Source organism: Paroedura picta, chromosome 3, assembly GCF_049243985.1.
Source record: "Paroedura picta isolate Pp20150507F chromosome 3, Ppicta_v3.0, whole genome shotgun sequence".
Taxonomy (NCBI): Eukaryota; Metazoa; Chordata; class Lepidosauria; order Squamata; family Gekkonidae; genus Paroedura; species Paroedura picta.
In genome coordinates, this window is record NC_135371.1 from 25,046,909 (window position 1) to 25,073,177 (window position 26,269).

Below are 26,269 nucleotides of genomic sequence, written 5' to 3' on the forward strand. Positions count from 1 at the left end.
TGGGAGGATAGGTGGGAGAAACTTTTATGAAATTGATAAGGAATGTGGCTCTGATGGTTTGTATATTATCTGATCAATGCTTTAGACTGTGAATTTATCTTTTGTGGTTTCATATTTTGAGACTGTGATTTTGCTGATGGTTTCTTGAGTATTTTTATGGTTGTTTGTTTCTTTGTTGTTGTTTTTTTGCTTCTTGGAAATCACTTTGAATTTCGCTTTGAAGAGCTGGCATGCAAATAATAATACTTAAACTTCACCAAACTGGCACAAACTCTCAGCCTTGCAATATGGAAGTAGTTTTCCCCAGATGCTTAAAGCAGGCATTGCTCTTCATTTTATGAGGTGAGGTGGCAATCAAGGAATAAAATACAATGCAAAGATACTAGAAGAGCCAGTGAAATAAACGCAGGCATTGGATAGCTCTGTATTTTTTAAAAATTAAAACTTACTCTCGTGTTCCGTTGAATTTCCCCATTTTTAAAAAGCATCATCCCACCGAGACTGCAATGCAGGCAGTGAGACGCTAGAGGGCCTCCCTACACCAGGTCAGACCTGGACTTTCTGCCAGATTATTCATGAGAGTTGCGATAGTTCCTCTAAAACCTGCTAGGAACCTCTTGGCCTCTGCCAGCCTGGGCCTTCATCAGACACAGCAAGAAATATGATTTTATTTAAAATATTAATATTCCTCATTTAGGTTCCCCCCCCCCCAAAAAAAATAAAAATAAAAATCCAAGGCAGTTGACAGGACTGCTACAGTGATCAAAAATAACTGCAATAATAAAGCAGACCAGAAAACCAAGAATGAAAACAACAGCAAGAATGATGATAAAAACAGCCAGGCAGATCACATCCCAAATGAGGGGCGTGCCGTTCTGGGCCCTGTAACTAGCCGAAAGCCTCTTGCTCACCCAACCATGGCTCAAATAGCAGGGAACTGATCTTCTGTCCTTGCCCAAAGAACTTGTTACCTGTTAAGTGTAATTCCATCCTTCAGGGCAGGGGGCATGATTCCATGTGACCCTCACAATAACCCTGTGAGGTAGGTTAGGTGAGCAGAGTTTCTGGCCCTCAAGGATTATAACCAGTGAGGAATTTGCTCTCAGGTCTCAAACACTCTAGGGCAGCCCTCTAGCCACTACACCGGCCAGTCTGTGTGTACCAGTTTTTCACAGCAAACCCCACCCCACCCCCCACTTGTATGTTCTTCATTATTAATGTTGGGTAGTCTAAATGCCACAGAGGGTTTTATTTTTTTTAATTCCATGTCAATTAGGTTTACCAACTGGCCTTTGGTCTTCTGGACTGACTGCTGGAAAGAGCTTTGAGAAGGGGAAAGTTCTGTTCTGGTCCTCTATTGTGTTGAGAGAACAGCACAGCAATAGACTGATCAAATACTTATTAACCACAGAAAGTACCTGCAAGACCCATACGCAATGTGAAAAGGGAAGCTTTGATATGCCCGTATGGATTTGGATGACTTCTTCACCCAGGAGAAGCATTGTAGCCAACTGGGTGAAATGGAAAGCAGTTTGTGCCTGCTAGTTTGAGCATTACAAACCTACTGCCACCAAGAAGGGATGCCAGCCTCCAGGTGGGACCTGTGGATCTCCTGGAATTGTAGCTCATCTCCAGGCAACAGAGATCAGTTCTCCTGGAGAGAGAACTGATCTTCTTCTTCTTCTTCTTCTTCTTCTTCTTCTTCTTCTTCTTCTTCTTCTTCTTCTTCTTCTTCTTCTTCTTCTTCTTCTTCTTCTTCTTCTTCTTCTTCTTCGCTATTGTCTGTCTAGGGTGGCCAGCTTACCCCGTGAGCAAGAAGCTTCCAGCCATTTCTTCCTGGGTCCTGTCACTGCTTGAGCGAGTGCAGAGAGCAAAATGGAGGGAACTGAGGTTGATCGGCATCACGATGCTCTAAGATTGACCCATAGAGCTTTCCTCTATGGTGTTCCTATCATGTCTGGACCTAAGTTTGAAAATTTAATAGCTTAAGAATCCCCTGTTTGGGATGACGTCTGAATTTGGGCACAAAAGTGTGCCAGCCAGAACCCAAATTTAATTTGTTGAAGTGCCCAAATGGATTCATGATGCATTGTGGTTAAAGATTTCTGGTTTGGCTAACTGTATCTTGGGGGAAGTCGGGTAAATATGATAAACTTGGGGGAAGTCAGACAAATATGATTAGAATTGTGACGACTGCAGCTTATATGTTATATGTGACATATTGTTTGACGTAAATTGGGGTTTTTATGGGGATTTTATTGCAACAGTTTATGTTGTAAACCACCCTGAGACCTATTTGGAGAAGGGAGGTCTAAAAATTAAATAACAATAACAATAACAACAACAATAACAACAACAACAATAATAATAAATCTGTTTCCTGTTCCCTGTAAACCACTGAGCCTTCAGGGAAGGGCGGTATATAAATATAAATAAATAAATAAAATGAATAACGACATCTGATTTGGCTAGTGATGTCTGGCTACAGCCTGATGACTTAACAAGGCCTGACGACTTAATAAGACACAGATGACTCAATGAGGCCTTTAAACCTTATCTTGTCTTGCGCCAGCTGCCATCTTCCCCTTTGTGCAGGAGGCCAAGATTCTGCCCATGAAGAATAATGCCATCATAGGGGCGTCGCCAGCGTCATGGATACCCTGACCCTCATCCAATCAATACTGCAGCAGGAGGTGGCATCAGGAGGAACGGCCGCGGTTTGCAGGGCTGTCTGAGATCGGCTGTATTTCTTTCAGAGCTCCTCACTCCCTTGCCTCGCCCTTTGTCGGAGAGGGATGAAGCAGCATTTCCAGCAGTCAGATTAGGAGGGAAGGAAAGAAAAACACCAACCCTCATCTTGACACATTTAGCTCTTTGACAGCCTGGTTTCACCTTATCTTTTGGCTCCCGTTTCCTGTTATATCCCTGTCTGCAGCCTCTGCTTCTCCAGCTTTTCCACCATCTGCTGCATGAAGTCTCCTTGTGCTCCGTCATGGCTCATTGCACACACACACACACCCCTTCTGCACTTTTGAATAGAACTTTCCCCTCCTCGCCATTTTCTGTTTTCTTCTCTGTTATCTATTATAAGTGGTAAGCTCCTTTTACAGACAAGGCCGGTCTGTTTTTTGTTGCTTATGAAACCTAATGATAACGATAAATAAGCAGGACAGGATTACAAGGAGTGCTATGAAGATTCCCTTCTCTGCCGCATGTGGGTTGGTTTGGTATTTTTGGTTGAGTCAGCTGGAGCAATTTCCTCTGCAGACACCTTCTGCTGTGCACCTGTTTCCTGCTGATATCAGACTGTGGTCCCGGCTACTCACCCGGCTACTCACTACCAACAGCTGCTAGTGGACAATCCTGCCCGATGCAGAATTGAGATAATGTGTGTACAAAACAAACCCTATGCGGAGAGGCTGAAGGCTCTGCATATGCTTATCCTTGGAAAGAGGAAGATTTAGACTGGTTTCAAATATCTGGAAGATCCATACAATTATAGGATCACTGGTCCACCCAGGTCTGTATTATCAATTCAGACTGACAGCAGCCTTTCAAGATCGCAGCCTGAGAGCTCTCAATCATGTGCTACCTGACCCTTTGAACCGGAGATGCCAGGGACTGAACGTGGGATCTTTCCCACACCAAACAGCTGCTCTACAATTGACCTGTGTCCCTTATAAACTATTGATTGTGTTCATCCTGTCTAGAGAAAACAGCACAAGAAGCAACTAATCTTGAACTGCAGGGAGACAAACTTAGGTGAAAACATTTAGAAGTCCTTCTTTTTGCTTGTTGTCTTACCTTGTGCTTTGTTTCCTCGGGAGATCCTTGTACTCTTGGAGAAACATGTATGTTTCACCTTGCTTCCGTTGTGTATCGCAACATCTACACTGAATACATGAACTAAATGATAAATTCTAAGTGTTACTACTACTGTCATTGCTGCACAGAGCGTTACATGATGTTTTAATCCGTGAGCCCATCCCTGTCAAAGAGTGTTCAGAAGCGGCAATAAAGGAAGGCATGGCCCTTCTTTTTCAAAAAGTGCGGTGCACGGAAATAGATCATTGGGAAATTTCCTCCTGGCCCAAACCTCCCCCTTGAAGATAGAAACATTTAAGCTCTGAGGTAGCCCATCTCCCCATCCCTGCTTTTTTCAATGCCCTCTTAACCAGTTTGGTGTAATGGTTAGGAGTGAGGATTTCTAATCTGGCATGCCGGGTTCGATTCTGCACTCCCCCACATGCAGCTAGCTGGGTGACCCTGGGCTCACCACGGCACTGATAAAACTGTTCTGACCGAGCAGTAATATCAGGGCTCTCTCAGCCTCACCCACCTCACAGGGTGTCTGTTGTGGGGAGAGGAAAGGGAAGGCAATTATAAGCCACTTTGAGACTCCTTTGGGTAGAGAAGAACAGCATATAAGAACCAACTCTTCTTCTTCTTTACTCTCCTCAGTGTTCTGCACCTCCTAAAGCATGCTCAGTCCTCAAACAGTCATTTTCTTGTAGGAGAGAAGGATTCTTTTTGGTTTCTCTAATAAATATTTTTCAGCGTGTTTGGTGCTGTCCTACACAGAGTTACACCCTTCACATCCAAATGACTAACTCTGTTTAGGATGGCTCTGTTAGAAACTGTAATTCTGTGTCAGTACACAGAACTGTAATTCTGTGAGGTAATTCAGCTTACCTCACCACCATCATTCCAGTGTTCTTGGTGAGAGTCCTGCCTGAGGCAAAGTGTGGGACAGTTTGTAACAAAGGCTACGCCAGTGGAGTCTGGACCGGGATGACCCAAGCTAGCCTGATCTTGTTAGAGCTCGGAAGCTGAGCAGGGATGGCCCAAATTAATATGCAGATGGGAGACCATCAAAACATCATGATATTGGGACAAGCAAACCGCCCCTGTTTGTTTCTTGCCTAGAAGTTGGCTGTGGATTGTCAGCACTTGTGACCCCAAATCAATGGAATCTTCTGAGCCACCGTGGGGCTTGCTGGCTCTCTTGTTTATTCCTCTGCCTCTTTATTTAGTTTTGCTCAGAGAGAGGGAGGAGTAGCGGCCAGGCTTTGTTGCTGTCAGCACCCAAGGTGTGTCCTACTTTCCCCAGGTAGTTAGGCCGTAATGACATTCGCTTGCTGGGGAGCTGGTGTTTTGCTGGGCAGTGTACTTGCCACACCACCTGCTTCAGTATCGATGTTACTGGCATTTTTATTTTGCTATATTAGAGGTGCAGCCAAACTGGAAGAACTTGCCGGACCAGTGAGGGCAAGCCCAGATCTTCCCTGCCTCTCTGTCTCGCTCTCTCCTGTTGCCTTTGACATTTTGACAGGAGCCTAGTTCACTTCTGACTTTGCATTCCGACATATATTTAATTGGGATGTTTGTATCCTATTCTTCAGCCGGAAAACTGGTTCCGTGGGCATCTATCTTTCAGTCAAGAAAATAAAAAGCATAGCTTAAAAAAATAATAATTCACCATTGATTTGAAGTTGGAAGAACACACAGAGCATCAAGGGAAGTCTGCTGAAGGACACGCATGTGAACAGAGAAGCCACCTGAAGACATCTCAATGGACCAAAGGAAAGGAGGTTCTCGCGATTACTGGAAAATCAGCAGGTAGTAAATCTTTCATGAATAATCTGGATTTCTGGAATTGTCCTTTGGCTAATTTCCAGGGCACATTAGGAGAAAGTTTCTAAGCACCAGAAAAATCTACTTAGTCCTGTCAATTGTCCATCTCTGAAAATGGGTAACTCCATAAGATGCGTCTTTGGTTGCCTCGGGAGTAACCATCTGGAAGGCATTTCTCCTGCATAAGCCCTCTTCTTGTGAAATGACAGAAACAGGAAATGGTTACACTAGTTTAAACGGGACAAGAAAATGTTTCTCCAAGTTACCTGCAAGCATTGCTATCATTCATGGAAGTTTAAAGGTAAAGGTATCCCCTGTGCAAGCACCGAGTCATGTCTGACCCTTGGGGTGATGCCCTCCAGCGTTTTCATGGCAGACTCAGTACGGGGTGGTTTGCCAGTGCCTTCCCCAGTCATGACCGTTTACCCCCCCAGCAAGCTGGGTACTCATTTTACCAACCTCGGAAGGATGGAAGGCTGAGTCAACCTTGAGCCGGCTGCTGGGATCGAACTCCCAGCCTCATGGGCAGAGCTTCAGACTGCATGTCGCTGCTTTACCACTCTGCGCCACAAGAGGCTCTGTTCATGGGAGTTTACCGATTGCTATTATTTCAGCTCAAAATAAATTTTCCATCAGATTTGAGTGATTTTTTTAAAAAGCCTCCATTTTGCATGTCAAATTCCATTTGGCTTGACCCAGAGAATATCAGCAGAGATGAGCTTTTAATACATGTTCTGGTTCAACCCACCACTTCCTCCTTCAGTGTACTTTTCGGGAAGGTTTTGGCAGCATGGTGAGCCACAAATTGGATCCACACTGGAATAGTTTGGGAGGCCATTAACTACTAATGCCCCCCCCCCCAAACTATGTTGATGATGCTCTGACCCAGATGGCCTTGGCAGATCACAGAAGTTAAGCAGGAATAACCCTGCGGAGTACCTGGATGAGAGACCTTCAGAGACGTCCAGGGCTGCTATGCAAAGGCAGACAATGGCAAACCACTTCTGAATGTCCTCAGGGCCTGTAAGACAGAGCTTTTCCACCAGGCAACTGGTTGAGGCAAGGCTGTGGAAGATCTTGGGTCCTTCCTCAGAATGCCTGGAACATCTGTGCTGGACGGGTGCCTACCCTGAGGCCTGCATTGGGATCTGGAGGGCAAGAGGGGGACAACCTAGGGAAGGGCATGCTTGGTCATGGCCCCAGAATTCTTTAACTTCCTCTCTAGGGAGATTCAACTGTCTCTCTTTCTATCTTTTTCCACTGTTGTGTGCAGACTTTTTGTTATATTGGTGTTCTCTCGCTAATTAGCCTTCTTTCCTGTCTGTGTCTTTATTTATTTATTTATTTATTTAATTAAATTTGTGTTTACGGTATGTATTTTTAAAAAAGTATTTCAAATACTGAGTGGAAAGGAGCCACAGAGATATCTTGAATCAAATAAAATGAGTCCTGGTAGATCTAGTACAGCTCCTTGGTTTTCTACAGTTGCCAATTTAGAAAAATAAGAGTTGGTTTTTATTCTCCGCTTTTCACTGTCTGAAGCAGTCTCAAAGCAGCTTACGGTTGCCTTCCCTTCCTCTCCCCACAACAGACACCCTTGGAGGTAGTTGAGGCTGAGAGAGCCCTGATAAGACTGCTTGGCCAGAACAGCACTGTCAGGACTGTGACTAGCCCAAGGTCACCCAGATGGCTGCATGTGGAGGAGGAGCAGGGAATCAAACCCAGCCAGATTAGAAGACACTGTTCTTAACCACTTCACCATGCTGGCATTGAGATGCCTTAGAAGGCTCATGGCAAGAACACAGAGGTTGAAGCCTCCCTCTCTTTTTTGCCCCTCAGCAATTGGCATAAGTATCTTGCTTTGAACATGTCCCCGGATGACCACAACTTTCATGAAGCTGTCTAACCGCCCTTTTAAATCTATAGGTGATAATGACCATTATTATGCGTAGCAGTGCGTTCCGCATGTTAATTACGTGTCATCTGTTCCTTCAGCTCTCCTGAATCTAAGAGAGTCTTATTAAACAGATTGCTGGTAAACTATATAAAAATAAAAAATAAAAACATTTAAAACTGGCTTGTGGTGCAGATATACAGTGCAGGTTATAGACTTCAGATGGCCTTTGCGCAGGTTTTTAAATACTTTTTGGCACAGAGTCCACAGAGTTAAATGAATTGAAATATATGCACACGTATTATATTATAATATTACAAAAATACCTGGTTGGTGGCACAAGAATCACAAAATGTGAAGCTCCCAATCATAAATAATAATGACTCCAGAGGCAGAATCTAAATGGTCAAAAACCAAGACGCTGTCCAAGGCCCGGATTCAATCCCATGTGTGTGAATCAACATCACAGAGTCTGCTGAGCCAGCTAGCGGGTCCCTTTTGGCAAAACGCCTTCTTGGGAACCTCTGAAGTCAGCTTGAGTCATATGCCTGGTGCACAGGACACCTTTTTCCAGGGTCCCTCCTCTATTCCTCCCTCTCCTGACCGGCTTTCACTCACCCCAGATCCTGATGCACAAGAACAAAAGCAGAGCGGGCAGCACAACAAAACTCAGGGGCGGTTAGGGGACATCCGGAAGCTGCCTGACCTGAATGTTAGGAGCCTGCGTACAAGTTGTGGAAGGATTTTCTCCACAAAATTTCCCTTGTTGTTTGTGAAAGCAATGTATGCGTGCAAAGGAAGAGGCTCCTGACAGCCATGTTCACTTCCTTTGTTGAGGAGGAATCCTGCTGTGTTGCCCCGGAGGGAAGGAGGGAAATCAATGGGCGCATTGAGGGGGATGACATATTGAGACTGACTGCTGGCCGGATTACAAGGGGGAAAACGTCTCTTGGTTTCACACACAACCCTCATGCCACCCTGACGATGATTAATCAATAGCCTAGGCCTAGCAACCTATATCAGGGTGTTTTAGGTAGGATGCTGAAATGCCTGTCGTATTATGACAGAGTACAGAAAAAAAATAATTTCTCTGTGGTATAAAAACCAACTCATCTTCTTCCCACCAATTTACCTTTTATCTGTCCCTCACCTTCAGCTATATTTATTTCATTTATAGCTCACCTTCCTCCACAACGGTTACCCAAAGCAGCTCACACCTGAAACTTTGTCGGCATGACACTACATTGGTTCATTCCCTTCCATTTTATCTTTGTGACTTTTTATCTGATATGCATTGGATCATCAAGGGGAAATGACAAATGTTGATAAAATGACAGTGAAGCACAACCCAAGCTCTGTGAGTTTTGAAGTGATTAGAATAGCCTCACTTCTTCTGAAGAGCAGGGCCTGATGGTAACCAGAGCTATTGGCATTTTCCTTCTGGCTTCCTTTTGTTGTTGTTTATTAAAGGTAGGAGTGCTGTTGTGGGTAGCAGGTAGATTTAACCCCATCCCCCACTAGCCTCAGTTCCCCCAGGAGAATCACCCAGCTCAGGAGCAGGAGGGCTGTGTGCATAGACTGCTGCTCTTTCAGATACAGATGTTGCTTAGTATGCTTCGCCATCATTGCATGCCTTCCAGCACTTTAGCAATGAAAAGGCTTGTGGCAGCTCAGTCTTGAAGCAAAGATGACTGCCCCGGCCTCCTTTTAACAGGGTTACAGGCTCTCCTCTCTGCCTGCTTCATTCATTTACCCAGTTTGCCTATCTCTTACTTGATAGAGACATGGGGAAGTGGACTGGGAAAGAAAGGGTGTTTCACTTAGGCTGGGATCCACCTGATTGCTTCTGCTTATGAATTTCTGCCGGTGGAGGAGTGTGACTTTTTGACCGTGCTGTGTCCCCAGAATACTGCACCTGCAGCTCCATGGGAGGCTTGAGTTCACTGGAGCACTTCTCGGGATGGATTTCTGCCAGTTGGGAGTGTGACTTTCTTGGATGTAGTTCCAGTTGAGCCCCTATAGATCCTCTTCCAACCATGGAAATGCTCCAGTGGAGCAAAGTCTTAGTATGTGCTACATTTCAAGCAGGCATTACCTTATCCCCTCCACAATTGTGTGTATGTGTGTTTTTTAAAATTGTTTTGGTAGTGTTGTTGCTTGCTTAGGGTTCCCATTTTGTCATGGGAAAAATATCTAGGATATAACTATTTTAAACACATTATAGCAACTTGCACTAAATAAATTTGAGCAAGGCATCCTTGAGAGATGAGTAACCAGGGATGGGATCAAGAAAATATAGCCCATGGTCAATAGAGATACTTGGAAAAACATGCACATAGACATTTGCAAACAATAACATTAAAATGCAGGTATGCAGTTGTTCTTGTCTTGCTGGATTCCACGTTGCCTCCCACACCGTAAGTCGGAATGTACCTAATACAGCTCTCTAACACAAGTGGGTGGTGTGCTCCAGACAGGGAGGGTGAATCCTTGTTCATGGGGATGGAACAAAGAAAAAGGGTCAGAGAGGGTGGCTTTTTACCCTGTTTCTCACTACCTGAAGGAGTCTAAAAGAAGAAGAGTTGGTTCTTATATGCTTTTCTCTACCCGAAGGAGGCTCAAAGCAGCTTACAGTCGCCTTCCCATTCCTCTCCCCACAACAGACACACTGCTCGGTCAGAACAGTTTTATCAGTGCCATGGTGAGCCCAAGGTCACCCAGCTGGTTGCATGTGGGGGAGCGCAGAATCAAACCTGGCATGCCAGATTAGAAGTCCACACTCCTAACCACTACACCAAACTGGCTCTCTACACCAAAGTGGCTTACAATCCCCTTCCTCTTCCCACAATAGACATGTTGTGAGGTAGTGGGGGATGAGACAGCTCTGAGAGAACTGTGACTAGCCCAAGCTGGCTGCATGTGGAGGAGTGGGGAATCAAACCCGGTTCTCCACATTAGAGGCCGCCACTCTTAACCACTACACCACGCTGCCTCTCTTATATGACAGAACAAGCACAGGTTTGATTTTGTATGGAATACTGTAGTGATAGAGCCAATGGGTTGGTTCTAGCTTGTATTTCAGCTGGTGAAAGTGAGAAGGGTTTCCTATGACCATCAAAATGGTTACATGGGAGATCATGGGACCCGCAAGAACAAAAGAAATGTGGGACTGTGCTAAAGAAGGGAATTAGGAAGCATGTCTTTCTTTCTTTTGAGATCCCTCCCCCACCCTTCTCCTGTAACTTGGGGCTCAGGGTGGCTCCCAACATTTTAAAAGAATCATAGAGTTGGAAGGGCCATCTAGTCCAACCCCTGCAGAATGCAGGGAATTCACAACTACCTGCTCACCTACAGTGTCCCCAGTTCCATGACCAGATGATGCCCTCCCAAGCTCCCCAGAATCCTGGCCAGTCTGACCTGAATGAAATTCTCCTCCCAGCCTCAAAGTGGTTATTGGGCATGGGATTTGCTTGGGCATGCAAGAAAGGGCCACAAGAGCCAAGCACGGGCACAATCCCTTCTGCCCTCCCACTCACCATCTGCCTAAATTCATAAAATCAGCATTTCTGTCAGATGGCTATCTTGCCTCTGCTTAAAAACTTCCGAAGAAGGAGAACCCACCACCTGCCAAGGAAGCCTGTTCCACTGAGGAACCGCTCTAACTGTCAGGGACTTCTTCCGGATGTTCAGCCAAAATATTCTTTTGAATTAATTTAAACCCACTGGATGTGGTCCAACCCTCTGGGGCAACAGCAAACAACTCTGCTCCAGGAGTAGAGACATGCAACAGAAGAAGACATGCAACAGAACTATGAGGTTCATCATTAAAACAGTTAGAAGCTTGACTGGTTCCTAGAAATATTCCAAAGATAAACATCTGGAAGATCAAGTATTGCTGAAAATAAAAGGATTAGCTAAAGGCCTGCCAGAGCAATTTTGTCTTGCGTGCCCTGCGGAAGCCTGACAGGTCCCACAGGGCATGTGTCTCCTCTGATAAAGCATTCTGCCAGGATGGGACTGTGATGGGAAAAGCCCTGGCCCTGGTGGAAGCAAGACGGACCTCCCAAGGACCAGGCACAGTTAAAAAGGTTGTATGAAGACTACGGCAAAGAGCATAGGCCTATATTGGTAGAGGCAGTCTTTCGGGTATTCTGGTCCCAGACTGTTTAGGGCTTTAAAGGTTATAACGAGCACCTTGAACCTAATCCAGAAGCAAACTGGCAACCAGCGCAGCTGCCTCAAGACTGGCAGACTATGTTGAGTGGAAAAGCAGGCCGCATTTTTAAAAAATTCTTAGAACATGGAGGTCCTCTTGCTGAATTTCAGTGCTTTTAAAAATTCTGTTAATTTCATGAGAGAGATAAGCATATATCTAATTCTCCCAAGATATAGAATAGGCCTTGGCTAAGCTTACTTTCGATTGGCTCATCTCTGTAAGTTTATGCTTTGTTTCCATGCTGTGACTGGCTTTGGGATAGCATAGGATAAAAGCCAAAAACAAAACAAAACAACAAATATATATATAATATATATATATTATATATATTATATATATATATATATTATATATATATAATAAAAGAAAATACCGGACGTGTTTAATGGGATACTTTAAACTTTATTGACCTATATAACATCATAGGCCATGAAAAAGTCAGGTGCAGTAAAAGAATAAGCAAAAAAGTTTTCCTTGTTTCTAAAAGCCTATACAAATATGCACAAAAGCAATAAATTATCTTTTTGCTTTGTTTTCCCATGTTTATTCCAAACTTTATTTCTAATCATACAAATGACTAAGGACCAGCTTAACAAATTCAGACTCTCTCTGCATATATATCTATATATAGATAGACATTTTTTACATGCTTTGGAGTATCAGTAAAAAAAAAGGTCCAAAAACGTATCTTCAGAAACTTTTCTATTCACAATATGAACAAGGAGTGATCCATCTCACGTTTGCTTGTTTTTTTAAAAAAGAAAGATTCCCCTAAAGCACCATTGTATGGAATCCTGAAGCAAACGGTATGTCCGAAAACAGGGAATTTGTACATCTTGCAAAATTACACTATATTACGTTGTTAGCTTGTTCCTACAGGTCGATGATATGAGGTAGGCTTATTCCTCCTAGATAAAACCTGCACGTTATCCAATAGTCAATTATTTTGTAAAACTTGAACTTATCGCTCAGTCATGAGTGCCCTGATCTATGGAAGTCAATCCACATGTGGAAACAGGCACCCACATCTGGCCACCTAATCAAAGCAGCAAGAAGGGTGCTCCATGGGGTTGTAGGGAGCACCCTGCCAGCCCCTGCATCACCTAACAGGTGATGCCCACATGTCTGCTCTCACTTCTAGTTCCGGCTCCATCTTTGACTCAATCCAGGAGGTCTTTGCATGCTCTCCCCCCTCCCTCCCTACAATCCCCCCCCCAGCTGATTCAAACTCCTCCGACACTGAAGCTGGGGGAAACCTGTGTAGAGCGGCAGTGAATTTGCATCCTTCTCCTGGTTTGGGCCGAGTGACTCAACAGTGCAACCCAAAGCAAAGTTACCACCCTTCTACAGCTACTGAAGTCCATGGCCTTAGGAGGGTGAAGATCTGTTTAGGGCTACACTGCCAAGAGTTCTTCTGCTATTCAGATAACCGTTTTTAATGCCCTTTCCTTTTAAGGCAGGGGCAGTCAACCTGTGGTCCTCCAGATGTTCATGGACTACAATTCCCATGAGCCCCTGACAGCGTTTGCTGGCAGGGGCTCATGGAAATTGTAGTCCATGAACATCTGGAGGACCACAGGTTGACTACCCCTGTTTTAAGGCACCATTGTAGGATCACAGTTTAATGTATTTGCATCCGTTTTTTTTTTTTTGAGTGGGGGGAAATACTGGCCACCATACTAATATTGATCAGTGCACTTTTCCCACACTTGTGAAGCATGCCATAACAAATCCACTGTTTCTTACGATGCGCCTAGTGTCTCTCTGTGCATTCCCTGCATTGAAACCTGCATGCATTGTTGCAGAAACAAAGACATATCCTGGCAGAAGTGTGCATGACATTTGATCCGGGAAGCAAGTCTAATCTGCCCTGCTCCTGCTTCCTAGAAAACACCCATCCCACAGGCTTAGTATTCATGCAGTATGCTACAAAATACCACCGCGGTTTCCTTTTTCTATGGTGCTGAGAACAGAAAGAGACATTCAGGACAACACACTCTAAAAAAAAAACCACCCCACCCTTTTCCTCATACAAAATACTGTTTTAAAAAACCAAATGTCCTTCAAGTAATCACTGCAATGCAAAGAGTCGTCCTCCATCTCCCTCCTCGGGCTCATGCTGTCCTTCAATCGACCGCAAAGTTGTCTTCTCGATCAGCAGATGCTACGAAAGAAGGGACTTTAACATCTCCACTGTCTGAACTGTGCTCCTAAGAAAATCTTGCCTCTCCAAGAAGAATCTCCTTTTCGCGTTTGGTGGAAGCCCAGCACCTTCGACAACTTCCCATCTGCTAAAAAGTGCTTTCTAAAAAAATACTTCAGCCCAAAGGTTACATTTGGAAGATCTGAAACCAAACTACGGAGCTGGCCCTTCCTTGTTTAGGTGACTTGGATTCCCATAGCTGTGCTTGCAGGGAGAAGAGATGCTGTAGCTTTGCCCCTCCTCCCACCAATGTCTTCGGTTTTTGAGTCGCTCTGGGAAGCTCATTTGTTTGGAAGAACAGCATACGGCGCAAGGCACACGTGGTCACTGGAGCAGAGGGCGGATTCACACTAAAGTCCCGGGCTTTGAATCCTCGTGCCAGAACAGTCTCTGTTCACTGCCTTGCAAGTCGCCTTCCAACAGATGCCGATCGCCGCCGCTCAGCTGGCTCGTCTCCGTGTACATCCTGCCAGACAAAAGAAACCGTCTTGAGTGATGCGAGAGGCAAGCCAAGATTTCAGACGCTGTGCCCCAGACTCTCACAGGCCAGCTCTGTCCTCAACAGCAACTGGAACCAATGGGATGCGCACCGCAGAGGGAGTCAACGTCATGTGGAAACGTTACTGCAATCTAAATCCGTCCTTGGTAATTAAAACGCAGAAAGTTCAGGCCTCAGCTACATAATAACAGCCACACTAAATATGGGCTTAGATCACAGACAAAACTTGTGTGGATCCCCCCCCCCCCCGGCCTCCATAAGCATGCCGTAAACAGGTCTTTTATGACGTTGTTTGTAACATAATGTCCATGAATGACATATGAAGTGTGTGTGTTTGGATTTCTCTTCGGTTCCATTTGTAAGAGTCAGAAAGGGAGATACATGGATTTAAGCAGGAAAACAATCAAAAGAGTAAGTATGGGATTATACAAAGATGTATAGTTTAAAAAAAACTGGAACAAAAGGAAGGCAAAAAGAGAAGGAGGGCCACTTCCAGGCTAGTGGGGCTCGGCTGGGGCCTGCAGTAACAAACAAATGCACCTCTCGGATCGTGAGGGATTCTACCCGCTCTAGCTGGCAACCGGAGCACTGGCCAGCGCTCAGGATCAGAACCTCGGGAAAGAGCTATTGGACTCACGATGGTGCAACCAAGTGTGCTAAGACCTTTGCGGAAATTCAGAAAATCAGCAGTCAGTCACCACTGCATGAAGGAAGGAAGGAAGGAAGGAAGGAAGGAAGGAAGGAAGGGGAGAGAGAGAGAGAGAGAGAGAGAGAGAGAGAGAGAGAGAGAGAGAGAGAGAGAGAGAGAGAGAGAAAGAAAGAAAGAAAGAAAGAAAGAAAGAAAGAAAGAAAGAAAGAAAGAAAGAAAGAAAGAAAGAAACCCAACCTGAAAAGTTTTTAGAGGTCAAGTTAAAAACCAGCTGGAATAGTCCTTGGAGGACTAAATGGATGCTAAGACTTCACCGGGCAACTCCAGCACATGAAGCTGCCGTCCAGTGCACCAGACCACTGGCCTATCAGGGTCATGGCTGTCGACTCTGCCTAGCAGCGGCTCTGAAGAAGAGCTGGCTGTTTGTATCTCACTTTTCACTGCCTAAAGGAGTCTCAAAGCAGCTTGCAATCGCTTTCCCTTCCTCTCCCTACAACAGACACTCTGTGAGGGAGGTGAGGCTGAGAGAGCTCTGACAGGAGTGCTCTGTGAGAACAGGTCTAACAGGACTGTGACTAGCCCAAGGTCACCCAGGTGGCTCCATGTGGGGGAGCAGGGAATCAAACCCAGCTGGCCACATTAGAAACCACCACTCTTAACCACTACACCAGGCAGGGCCTCCAGCTGCAGTCTTTCACATCCCTTACTACCGGGTCCACTTAGCTGGAGCTGCAAGAGATCAAATGTGAGGCCGTCTGTTTGCCAAGCAGTTCTGTACACAGAGCCACGGCCCCTCCCCTCTAGTGGCCTTTCACTCAAGACGGCCCAAGCCACACAAAGGTTGCAGTTCGCCCATTAAAAATCAAAAACCCAAACCAAGCACAAACAGGCATTCCAGAATTGCAGGTACTTTCTACGCTTACAGGGCAATCCTAAACAGAGTTACACCCTTCTATGTCCACTGAAGAAAATAGGCTTAGAAGGGTATAGCTTTGCTGCTAGCCAAGGGTATTAAAATACGATCTCATTCCTGCAGGCACAGTCTGTCCCTGGACAGAGGGGGCCTTTGTTCTGTTGGATAACAGGTGGAGTTAGAGGATGAGGGAAGGGAGCAGACACAAAATAGGAAGCAGAAGCAAAAAGCCCATGGGGAGGGGACACTGTTTTGGAGTGGCAATGGAGGGACATGCCAGGCAGAATCAGCAGGAGGACAACAGAAGACTGCAGGAAGAAGTCCATTAAGGAGGAAGAAGGGGCCTCAGTGCTGTTCCCAGAAGGCCCCCAGGGCCAGTGCGGCCACTGCTAAAGCCTTGAGGATGGGGTAGCCACTGTCCAGCCAGTGGGGGCCTTAGCAGCGCCTGCCTAGGCCCTCGGGGCTGGTGTAGCCGCTGTCAAGGCCTTGGGGATGGGGCAGCCACTGCTTTGGCCCCTGCTAGGTGCGCAACGGCTGCCTAGGCCCCTCTTGATCTTCTGGCGTGCATTGTGGGTGGGACTATGGACATCACGTCCATATTCATATCTGTTTCACGAGGTGCGCCAGAAGATGTATCCCACATCAATAAAGTCTGCTCCATTTATCAGTGGAATGAACTAGCATGTTGACTGCCTCACCAGTTAGGACCAGTTAGTGTAGCTTAGGGTCGGCAGTAAGGTGCAGAATGCTCGTATCACATGTTACTGTGGACAGTGGCTGAGCAGAAATGTATGTCCCCCTCTATACCTCACTGATAAGCAAGATCTTTTACTCTCAGCTGGCCGCAGTTAATGCAAGAGTATTAAAACATGATCTCTTCAAGCACAGTTGCTGCGTCACTGTGCGCACTGGCTTGTCATTTACGCCACACACTTACTGGAACAATTCTGCACCTTCTACAGTGTGCATCCAAGTTGCAACGGAGACCTGAACCAGCTTGGTACACTGGTGACTGATGAGCTAGTCATACTTCCTGGAATGTAATGAACTGGAAACTCTCTGTTCCACCCAGCCTTTCCCAACCAAGTCTGCCCACAGATAAGGATAGGCGAGGAGATCCAAAATGGCCACAATGGCACAGCTTCTGTAAACATGGCTGCACTCGATTCCTACAGTGATGCAAAACCTGTGTCACCTTAAGATCACCACGGGCTGGATATCTGAATTTCGAAATGAAAATCAGCCAGCGGTTGGCGTTTTCATTCAGTGCCTAAAACCTGGTGGCCTAAGCCCTAATGCACGCTGTGCAAATAAATGCTTGGAGACTGCCCAAGAATGCTCAAGTGTAACCTCATAGAACAGGGTGTCACACCATGCCTCCGGGAAGACTAATAAGAAAAATGTCGTCACATTAGCATCAGGGCCTAATTGAAGAGGTTTGGTTTTTAGATTGTTTAAATCTAGGTTAGGCCAATGGAGGCCTGCTAAAGTTTTCTTCTGGGGAGTAAACGTTGTAGGAAACAGGGTGGTAGGATAGACTGGCTTACGTTGCCTCTCCAGTACAAACTTCCAGTACATCACAGGTTTTCTGCTTCTGTCCCAATTGAGTCTGGAGCCAGGCTACAGGTACAGGCCTGGAGGGTGTGGGACAGTGGTTAAGACAGCCAGCGTGGGGTAGGGGTTAAGAGCAGTGGCCTCTAATCACAAAGTGGTGTTTTCCACATGTTACAAATTGAACACTTCTTGGATATATTACCAAGATAGCTAAAACTGGGAAGTAGATTTTGGAGCACAAAAGAAAAATGGGTTCCGGTATAGAAACACTCCCATCACCAAATTCAGCAGTGAATTCTTCTCTGAAAGGACAGGATGCTTTACGATGCTTTGGGCTGTTCCTGCGTTGAGCAGGGGGTTGGACTAGATGGCCTGTGTGGCCCCTTCCAACTCTATGATTCTATGACTGTGAATCCAGTAGCTGGCATGGAGGGGAGTCATTCTTTGTTCAGACAGACCACAAACCGTCTCCTCTTCTCTCTCTGCCTGTCCCAGTTTCATTCTGGAAGCTCCTTCTCCTTCTCAGGTGGCTCCAGGATCTGCAGGCAGCAGTCGGCAAACTCCACAAACAGTGGCTCTTGCATACACATGCCTGGATCAATTATTTCCTCATGAGGGAGCACTTGTTTGCGGCCTGGTCAACAGCTAGAAGCAGCTGCCAGAGGTGGGGGTTGAGGAGAAGGCCTCGGAGTCCTTCTGAGTCCTTTAGGTGCTGGAGGGTTTGCAAGGGGACCTTATCTTCCTCCTCCTCTTCCACCAAAGTGTCACCCACCAACTGAGGACTCGCTTCTGTGTTTAATGATTTATCCCTCTGAACACCCATCAAAGCTTCTGTACTTGCAGGCCGTGGAACTCCATCTATTTTTTGCATGAATTGTTCTTTGCGCTTCTTGTAGCAAGGCACCGAACAATAGCTGGCTCTGCAGCTCAGGCAGCAGTACTTGGCCGGGCTCCGGTCCCCCTCTGCCCACACACTGCAGCGCCGCAGCCCCTACATGGCTCTGGAATCGCTCTACGCGGGCACCCACCAACATGGCCCCCAATCTGGAGAACTGGGTTTGATTCCCCACTCCTTCCATGTGTAGCCAGCTGGGTGACCTTGGGCCAGTCCCACTTCTCTTAGAGCTGTTCTCTTAGAGCTCTCCCAGCCCCACCTACCTCACAGGTTGTTTGCCGTGGGGAGAGGAAGGGAAAGGTGTTCGTAAGCCGCTTTGGGACTCCTTCCGGTAGTGAAAAGCAGAGTGCAAAGAGCCAGCTCTTCTTCTGCAGGGTGCCTTTAATGATGCTGCTCACAAGCAGGGTCAGCGCAGTACAAGTCTGCCTGAGCTCCATTCTCACTAAGGAGACTGGTGGAGACTCCAGGAGGCAGCTGTCCCCTCCAGTACTCTGAGCGCAAGGGTGAACCCACAGGTCTATTACAATAGGCGTCTCACCTGCTGTGTAGTGGATGGGTGCCGTACATAGTCCCGTAAGAGCTAGCGTAAGAGGAATGAGACAGCGTGTCGTAATCAGAAAGTGCAATCTGATTCCGCCAGTTCCCAGAGGCATTTGTAGAAGATGCTAAAACAAGAACAACAACAAAAAAAAATTAGCTGTAGCGAATAATGTATTTGTCTGGCTAGCAACTCTTAAGGATTCCGCAACCTCTCTGCTCAGACACAGACAAATGTGTCGAATAAGGCCTTGTCTCCAGGCTGTCTTGAGAAAGGTTATATGTCAGACTAGAAGCCTAGAAACTCATGCTGAAAAATGCTGGCCTATGGAGGCAGCGGAACGAGAACGAGAAGCAGCAGAGGTGGCAACGGGATTAAGGAAGACGAATTTACAGCAAAATATTCAGCAACCGACTCAGAATTATGTACCCTCTTTAATGCTGCTAGATCAATTGCGCTGGAGACACCAAATGAAGAAGAGCAAATGCAGTGTTCGGCTGCTATTTTAATTTTATGATCACTTGTTATGAGGCACAATATATTACAACTCGATAACCACGAAAATACCCTGATCTCCTTCCTTCTCTACACATCTTTCAAGTCAAATTCTTGTTGTAAGAATGAATTTACTAGCTGTGCAATCCCAAACAGAATTATGCACAATGGATTCAGAAGGGAATATCCCGTTTAGGATGGCAGTTCAGATGAAGCCAGAGGATTTATTCCCCAAAATTGCACCATAAACCTTCTATTAACTTTAGATTTTAATCTAACTTCAATATTGATCAGCATGCACACATTGATCAGCATGCACACATGGATCAATTACATTTTTATGTGTTGTAGATATGCAATTAGCAGCCACTATGCTGTCATACTTCTTTGCCTCTCTCTCCCCTTTAGCCTTGCAAGAAGTATTATTTAGTATTTATTTATATTTATTATTCTTTGCTAGCGGTGCCTAACAACAAATAAAACATGCAGTCAAAAAATGCATCTGTCAAGACTTCCAAAAACTTCTGGATCACATTGGGTTTGTTCAATAGCCTCCTACGATAGGGGAGGAGGTCAGGGTTTTATTTTTCACAACCGTGTTCTGTACTGTGATAGGTGTGTGTGTGTGAGGTTTGGAAATGTTTTTAACTTTTTATGTGGAGCTTTTTTCCTTTAACCCGCCGCAGGATGATTCGTTGACAGTGGCAGGGAATAAATCCAACAAACAAAGGTCATGACCAAAACCTTGAATCTGATTTGGTCTCCAATCTGGAGCCAGTGCAGCTGGAAGAGCACAGGTCCTAGGTATGCTCTTCACTGAGTCCCTGTAAGGACTCCCGTAGCTGCATTCTGGACCCATTGAGAGCTTCCAAAGCAGTTTTAAAGGTAGCCCTACATAGAGCGATCTGCAATAATCGAATCTGGAGGTGACTGTTGTGTGGATTGCAGGAGCTAGGTTGGATGCCGATAGATAGGCACCTCTGCCTTCTGTGGTTAAAGAAACTACCTTAACCATTTGGACCCGGTCACTGTGGGAGGCAGGATATGGGACTGGTAGATCCTCCCATATGAGCCAGTAGGCTTGTCCCTAGTTTCTCAACCTTCAGCACACTCTTCAGGCCCAATTACCTCGTAAACCAGTTTGGACATCCTGTCAAAACCCGTAAAGCCGGGCTGGTTGCACAAAGCTCTTTTAGTTGAATCCAGAGTAGCTGGCTCAGCATGTATATGTATAACATTCCACCCCAGCTGGTGGAATGAGGAAGAAAGTTAAAGAAACATGTTATCTAGCAGGAAACCCAGTGAATAGAGTGGGCAAATACTGGAGCAGCAAACTGCCTTCAAACCAGTCTCGTTGGAAGTACAGCTGATAAGGCAGTTACATCTTTGGCTACTCATATACCTAACAGTCGCCTTGGGAGGTGCACCAAACCATATACAGAATCAAAGAGAGATTTATCGCGGCCCATAGAGAGATGACCCCTGACCGGGCTAGCCTGATCTCACCAGATCTTGGAAGCTAAGCAAGGTCAGCCCTGGTTAGTATTTGGACGGGAGACCACCAAGGAATGCTAAGTCCATGATGTGGAGGCAGGGAATGGCAAACCACCTCTGAATGCCCCTTGCCTTGAAAGCCCTACGGGGTCACCATAAGTCAGCTGTGACTTCACTGCACTTTCCACCACCACCATGGTGAGTACATCAAAGCAACCATGCTGGATCAAACCATCTACTCCAGCATCTTCTTTCACAAAGTGATTAACCAGACACGTCTGGAAGGTCTGCAAATAGGGCACTGAGGTCAAAGGTTTACCCCTCAACATTGCCTCCAGCACTGACATTCAGAGTGCTCCTGCCTCTGAACAGGGAGGCTTCACATAATCACCATGGACAATAGCCACTAATGCCTCTGCCCTCCAATGATCTGTCTAACCCACAGTTAAAGCCATCCAGACTGGCGGCCATTGCTCTATCCTGTTGCCGTGATTTCCACAAGTCATTTGCGCATTTGTGGGCGCAAACCAGAATAACCCACGGACAAATAATAAATAGCACCTGTCCAAATGCTTTATCTTTGTTTCACATTGCAATCTGAAGAACAGGGGGTGGATTTTTCTTGCTTACCTCTGCATAGTCTACACCCACACAGAATTATAATACCTGATTTTTTTCCCTGAGAAAGCACTCAGGGCAGGTTACATCAAAGGTAAGTGAAACCCAACAAAACCAGAGGGAAAGAACTCCCAACAGAATATCACAACAGAAACAGCGGCTGAGCCAAATGGAGACTAGGTTAGGAAGGGTGTTCCATAGGGGTGATGCCCTAACAGGGAAGGTCTCCTTCCATGATCCCGCCTGCTTAACTACAGAGCAGCTGTGCCTCAGGGAGGCTCCTATGGGAACAGGTGTTCCTCATGGTGTACTGGGACAGTGTAAAGCATGCAGTGTTAGGCACCTTGGCTTGGGCCCCCAAATTAACAGGCCCCAATGCTGTTTCTTTCCCATATCTGCTCTACAGTTCATATCCTTCAGGAGCCAGGTATCTGCCACTGCACTTCCCAAATAGGTTTTGGGGCAGTTCCTAATGCAGGGCACTGAAGTGATGCCAATATGAAGTTAGGTGGATAGAAGAAGCTTTCTAGTGTTAGATATTCTAGAAGCAGAGTTTGCTGAGAGCTCCGAAGCTCTCATTGTTCTGAACATCCCTCCCCTGGAGCTGGCCTGAGTGTCTTATTGTCTGGGAGCAGGGTTTGCCCTCATTGCCACAACCTCAGGATGGTAACCTGGAAACCCATCATGGCAACCATGAAGAAGGCAGCTGTGACAGCAGTGATGCAGTTGGAGCCCTTTAAGACCCCAATGTCACTGCTGTCAGCAGCTCTCTGATGCCCAGCCCATCCAGAGTCCCGGGAAGGGGGAAAAGTGGCTGAAGAAGCAGTCTAAGGCTCCCTTAAAGCCATGAAGGACTGCAAGGTCAAGGGAACTGACTGTGTGTGTGAAGCATGTTGTGCAGACCTGCACGGGCTTAGAAGCAGGGCAGTAAAAAGCTGGTGAGGGGGCAGGAGAGACCCAGTAGAAAGAAGGAAGAACCAGATGCTGCAACTCCCCTCTCCTGAGCCTCTGCAAATGTGGGATGCAGGAAGGGGCACAATGGACGAATGCATCTCTGAGGGCAGGGCTGTGGACCATGCATGCTTATTTGACTTGGTTCCAAAAAATCTGCACTAATGACTCTACCGATGAATCTTCTAAGAACAGGGGCATTGCCTCTGGGTCAGTGCCAGGAGGCCTGGTCATCCACATGTCTCTGGATGGCCTCTCTCATCCTGTTCGGAGCCCTGCACACGCTCTGAGACATGCAGGAAGCTTTCACCCATTAATCACAGCCGAGCAGCTCTCCAAGGGCAACAGGGATTGCGTCCTTATTTATTTCTTGCATGGAATGTGTGTAGTGTAGCCAGGAGATCCAAGGATTGTCTGGCATCTATGCAAGGGAGATTTGCAGTTATTATGCCATTGCCTACCTCCCTAGTGTTCTTTGGAGGAACTGCCACCAACCAAATCCTTGGGGGTCTCCCATCCAAATGCTAGCCAGGGTTAACCCTACTTAGCTTCTGAGATACGACTGAATCAGGCCTGCCTGGCCTATCCAGGTCAGGTACAAACAGGAGGAATGAAATCGCCCCTGAAACGAACAGGGAAGTGGCCATGCCCAGGGGAACTTGGCCTTCCAGGGGTTGCTAGGTTGGGTTCAGACGTTATTGAGGACCACAGAGATATAAACAAGGGAAAGGGAAAACACAAGGAGCAAACAGCTTGGTACCTGATGAGAACGACGACGCACGGCTGCTCGGACAACCTGGTACCTGCAGTCCAGCAAAGCCCAGGCTTCTCTGGGATCCTCTGTCGTCAAAGCCTGCCTGCAGGCCAAGGCCCGGGTCTTTCTGACCAGAGGCGCGCTGGTACCAACCGCGAAGATGCTCCGCTACTAAGGCCTTGTGAATGTTTTTGGTGATGTGCTCAGATTTTGCAGACTGCTTCCGCGGCAGCCGCAGGGTGGCGTAGGGGTTGTGCGGCACTCTTTCCATCTCGTCCTCGTGGAAGGACCTGAATTCCCGATACCGGCGCTCGTATCCGTAGTGTGCCGATGAGCGGTAGGAAGGGTTGACGGCATATTGCCCCTCTGTGCCGTTCTCGTACACGTAGCCCCCGTTACAGTACACATCGCATTCCACGTAAGGGGCATAGGCGGAAATGTAGCTGTTGGCTGACGGCTGCCCTTGACTTTTTTGATAAATGCCATTTCGGACGTCTTTTGGGGCTAGGTTTGGCATGCTTCCCGAATTGGCGGCGGAAATATTCTGTTTCTTAGATCGCCGCCTGTTCCGTGTGCGATTGTCAAGGGTCTGGGCAGTGTAGTAGGGGCTTGGGGTGACACAACAGTATTCCGCGCTCGACTGGCTGGTGTAGGATGATCCGTCGTCCAGGATTTCTGTACTGCTGCTCCTTTGGGATTTTGAAAGCGTGAATAATGGCTTTTCGCTCGCAGGCTCAGACACCAAGTTGGTTTGAGACTCTAAGCTGCCTCTCCGCTGTCGGCAGTGCTGGGGGGAAACGTCTGGCCTGCAAAGGCAGAAAATTGGGTGTATTACGAACACAGTAGACAGCTAAGCCCAGGACAGGGAAGGGCAAGGTGCAATAAGTACTTAAGTATCTTCTGCATGGGGGCCCTTCCCCATTTTGCATTGCTGCGGTAAAGGCAAAAGCCTTTGCAGCAGCAATGCAACTTTTGCATTTGGGCTTTCCCTTTGCATCACGAATCTCGCAGCAGTCCTTTCGCCATTTTCTTCTTTAAAAATCAGTACTGCTCATCCTATACATGCTTTAGTACTATAATGATGATTTTTCTTGGCTAACCGCGAATAAAAACAACCAGTGGTGGGCTGGATAAAAATGGCAGGCCGTGGGGGAAATGCTGGGCATGAGCCGAGGGGGAGGGGGAGTTACCATAACCCGCACTTTCCTCAAACCTGCTTTGGGCATCATCCTTCCAGAAAGGTGAGTTGGGGCAGGGGGAACTAGAAAGTGGGAGAATGTATGATAATGTCTTGTAGGATTCCAAATAATAAGAGTAATTAAAAAAAACACAACCTGTTGCTTCTGTAGTGAGATCCCCATGTGGAAGCAATCTTAGGTTAAATGGAGTTAAATGCTTCCTGCATCTCAGAGCAGTTCAGTAACAGCGAACTACCAAAGAAAGTGTAGAAGTCTGAGTCTTCCACGGGAATGAGGGATAGATGCTTCAGGTAAGAAGTACAACAGCATAATAGAAGGTTGGACTAGACACAGGGGTGGCCAAAACTGTGGCTCTCCGGATGCCCATGGACTATAATTCCCATGAGCCCCCACCATCAGCATTTTCATGGGAATTGTAGACCATGGACCTCTGGAGAACCACAGTATGGCCAGCCCTGGACTAGTGGTTCGGTTGTGTTCTAGTCCCAACCTAACCATTGTCAGGCTGCATTAGATTATCATAGATGATGCTAAGCCATGAAGCACAGCTCTGATTCACATGCACATGCCTCTCTTGATGCCAGCCCAGCATGTCTCTAGATTATGTGGTATGAAAGCTTCCTCATGTTGCAATCAAGTCATGAATATGTATTTGTGAACTGGACCAGGTTCACCTGGGCCAGGCCCTGTATGAACATCAAGCAATAAAGCTTTGGTAAAAGGTATTGTTATGGCTCATTTCTGCATCCTTTGGGTCAACAGAACAGAGAAAGGGAACAAAGAACATTTCCATTAGGGGACTTTCCTGGTATCTGGGGATGCTGATACATTCAGTGGTAGATATTTATCAGCAATAAATTAAGACGAGAGTGAGAGTCAACATCCAGTTTACAGTATAAACAGAGATGTAGAAATATATAGTTATTCAAAGCACAAGAGTGAGCAAAGGATGGGACATGTTCTCTTGGGACAGAAAATTAAAAGAGGGAATTTCTGCAGGGGTTTATTTCAGTTCCAGAAATTTGACAACTACTACTATGAACCCAACCTGCCAGGCAGGCCATTTTATATAATTATTTTAGGAGCAGAGTAGCATCCAGCCAATTGCTCGTCTCTGAATAGATATTTAAATGCACAAGAGCTCAATCAGAGAGTTACTGGCTGTATAAATTTCACCATTTGTAAAGCTCTAATTTCTTTTAAATGGGCCCAAGTTCCCTAAAGCCAACCTTTGATTTTGCTGGAGGCATTTGGGTGGGAGGATCAGGTCATGTCCAACATCTGTTGCAGCCCTACATTTGCAAATAATAATGGTGTTTTTTTTTTTTTAAAGCATTGCCTGTAAGTAGAACCAGATGCTGGATGTTCCTGGCATTAATTATGGAAAGAGGAGTCCTTCCCTGGGCCTGGCCGTACACATTTAGTTTTTAATGTTTTATCACATGCCAGGGTGGCCAAGGAATGGAGAGACCATAGAAGGATTGCCTCCCCCTCCCATCAAAGTTGGTGGGCCTTTTGCGAGTGAACCTACTCTGTCCCTATTCAAATCCATTGCCTGACTCCATAAATTGGGGTAAGGATTCAACATCTGATTTTCTGCTGACTGCCTGTATCTGACGGACAACACGGGTAGAGTTCAAAGCCTTTCTGAAAGTACAATGCAGCTACCGAAGAATGGGTCTAAACTGAAAGGAAATGAGTGAAATGCACACCTAAGCACATACATTCTTTTATTTTCCTCTGAATGTACACCTGAGCTATCT

At 46.3% G+C, this 26,269-nt stretch overlaps 1 protein-coding gene and 1 pseudogene across 10 annotated transcripts in view; both read right to left on the reverse strand.

Moving 5' to 3' along the window:
- Positions 1 to 13,293: 13,293 nt before the first annotated feature.
- FRMD4B (FERM domain containing 4B) overlaps positions 13,294 to 26,269 on the reverse strand; it is a 266,219-nt gene continuing 253,243 nt past the window's right edge. For 7 of the 10 annotated variants that reach the window (XM_077325142.1, XM_077325143.1, XM_077325144.1 and 4 more), the window contains 3 exons: positions 23,314 to 24,113; positions 18,996 to 19,122; positions 13,294 to 14,413 (listed from right to left, as the gene is read on the reverse strand). In XM_077325142.1, the coding sequence (XP_077181257.1) occupies positions 14,293 to 14,413; positions 18,996 to 19,122; positions 23,314 to 24,113 (1,048 nt within the window). In that variant the 3' untranslated portion in view covers positions 13,294 to 14,292. Of the gene's footprint in view, positions 14,414 to 14,443; positions 14,589 to 18,995; positions 19,123 to 23,313; positions 24,114 to 26,269 lie in introns of those variants that run through there. The other 3 variants (XM_077325148.1, XM_077325147.1, XM_077325140.1) reach the window with 2 other exon arrangements.
- On the reverse strand, positions 14,610 to 18,894 carry LOC143833775 (zinc finger HIT domain-containing protein 3 pseudogene; annotated as a pseudogene).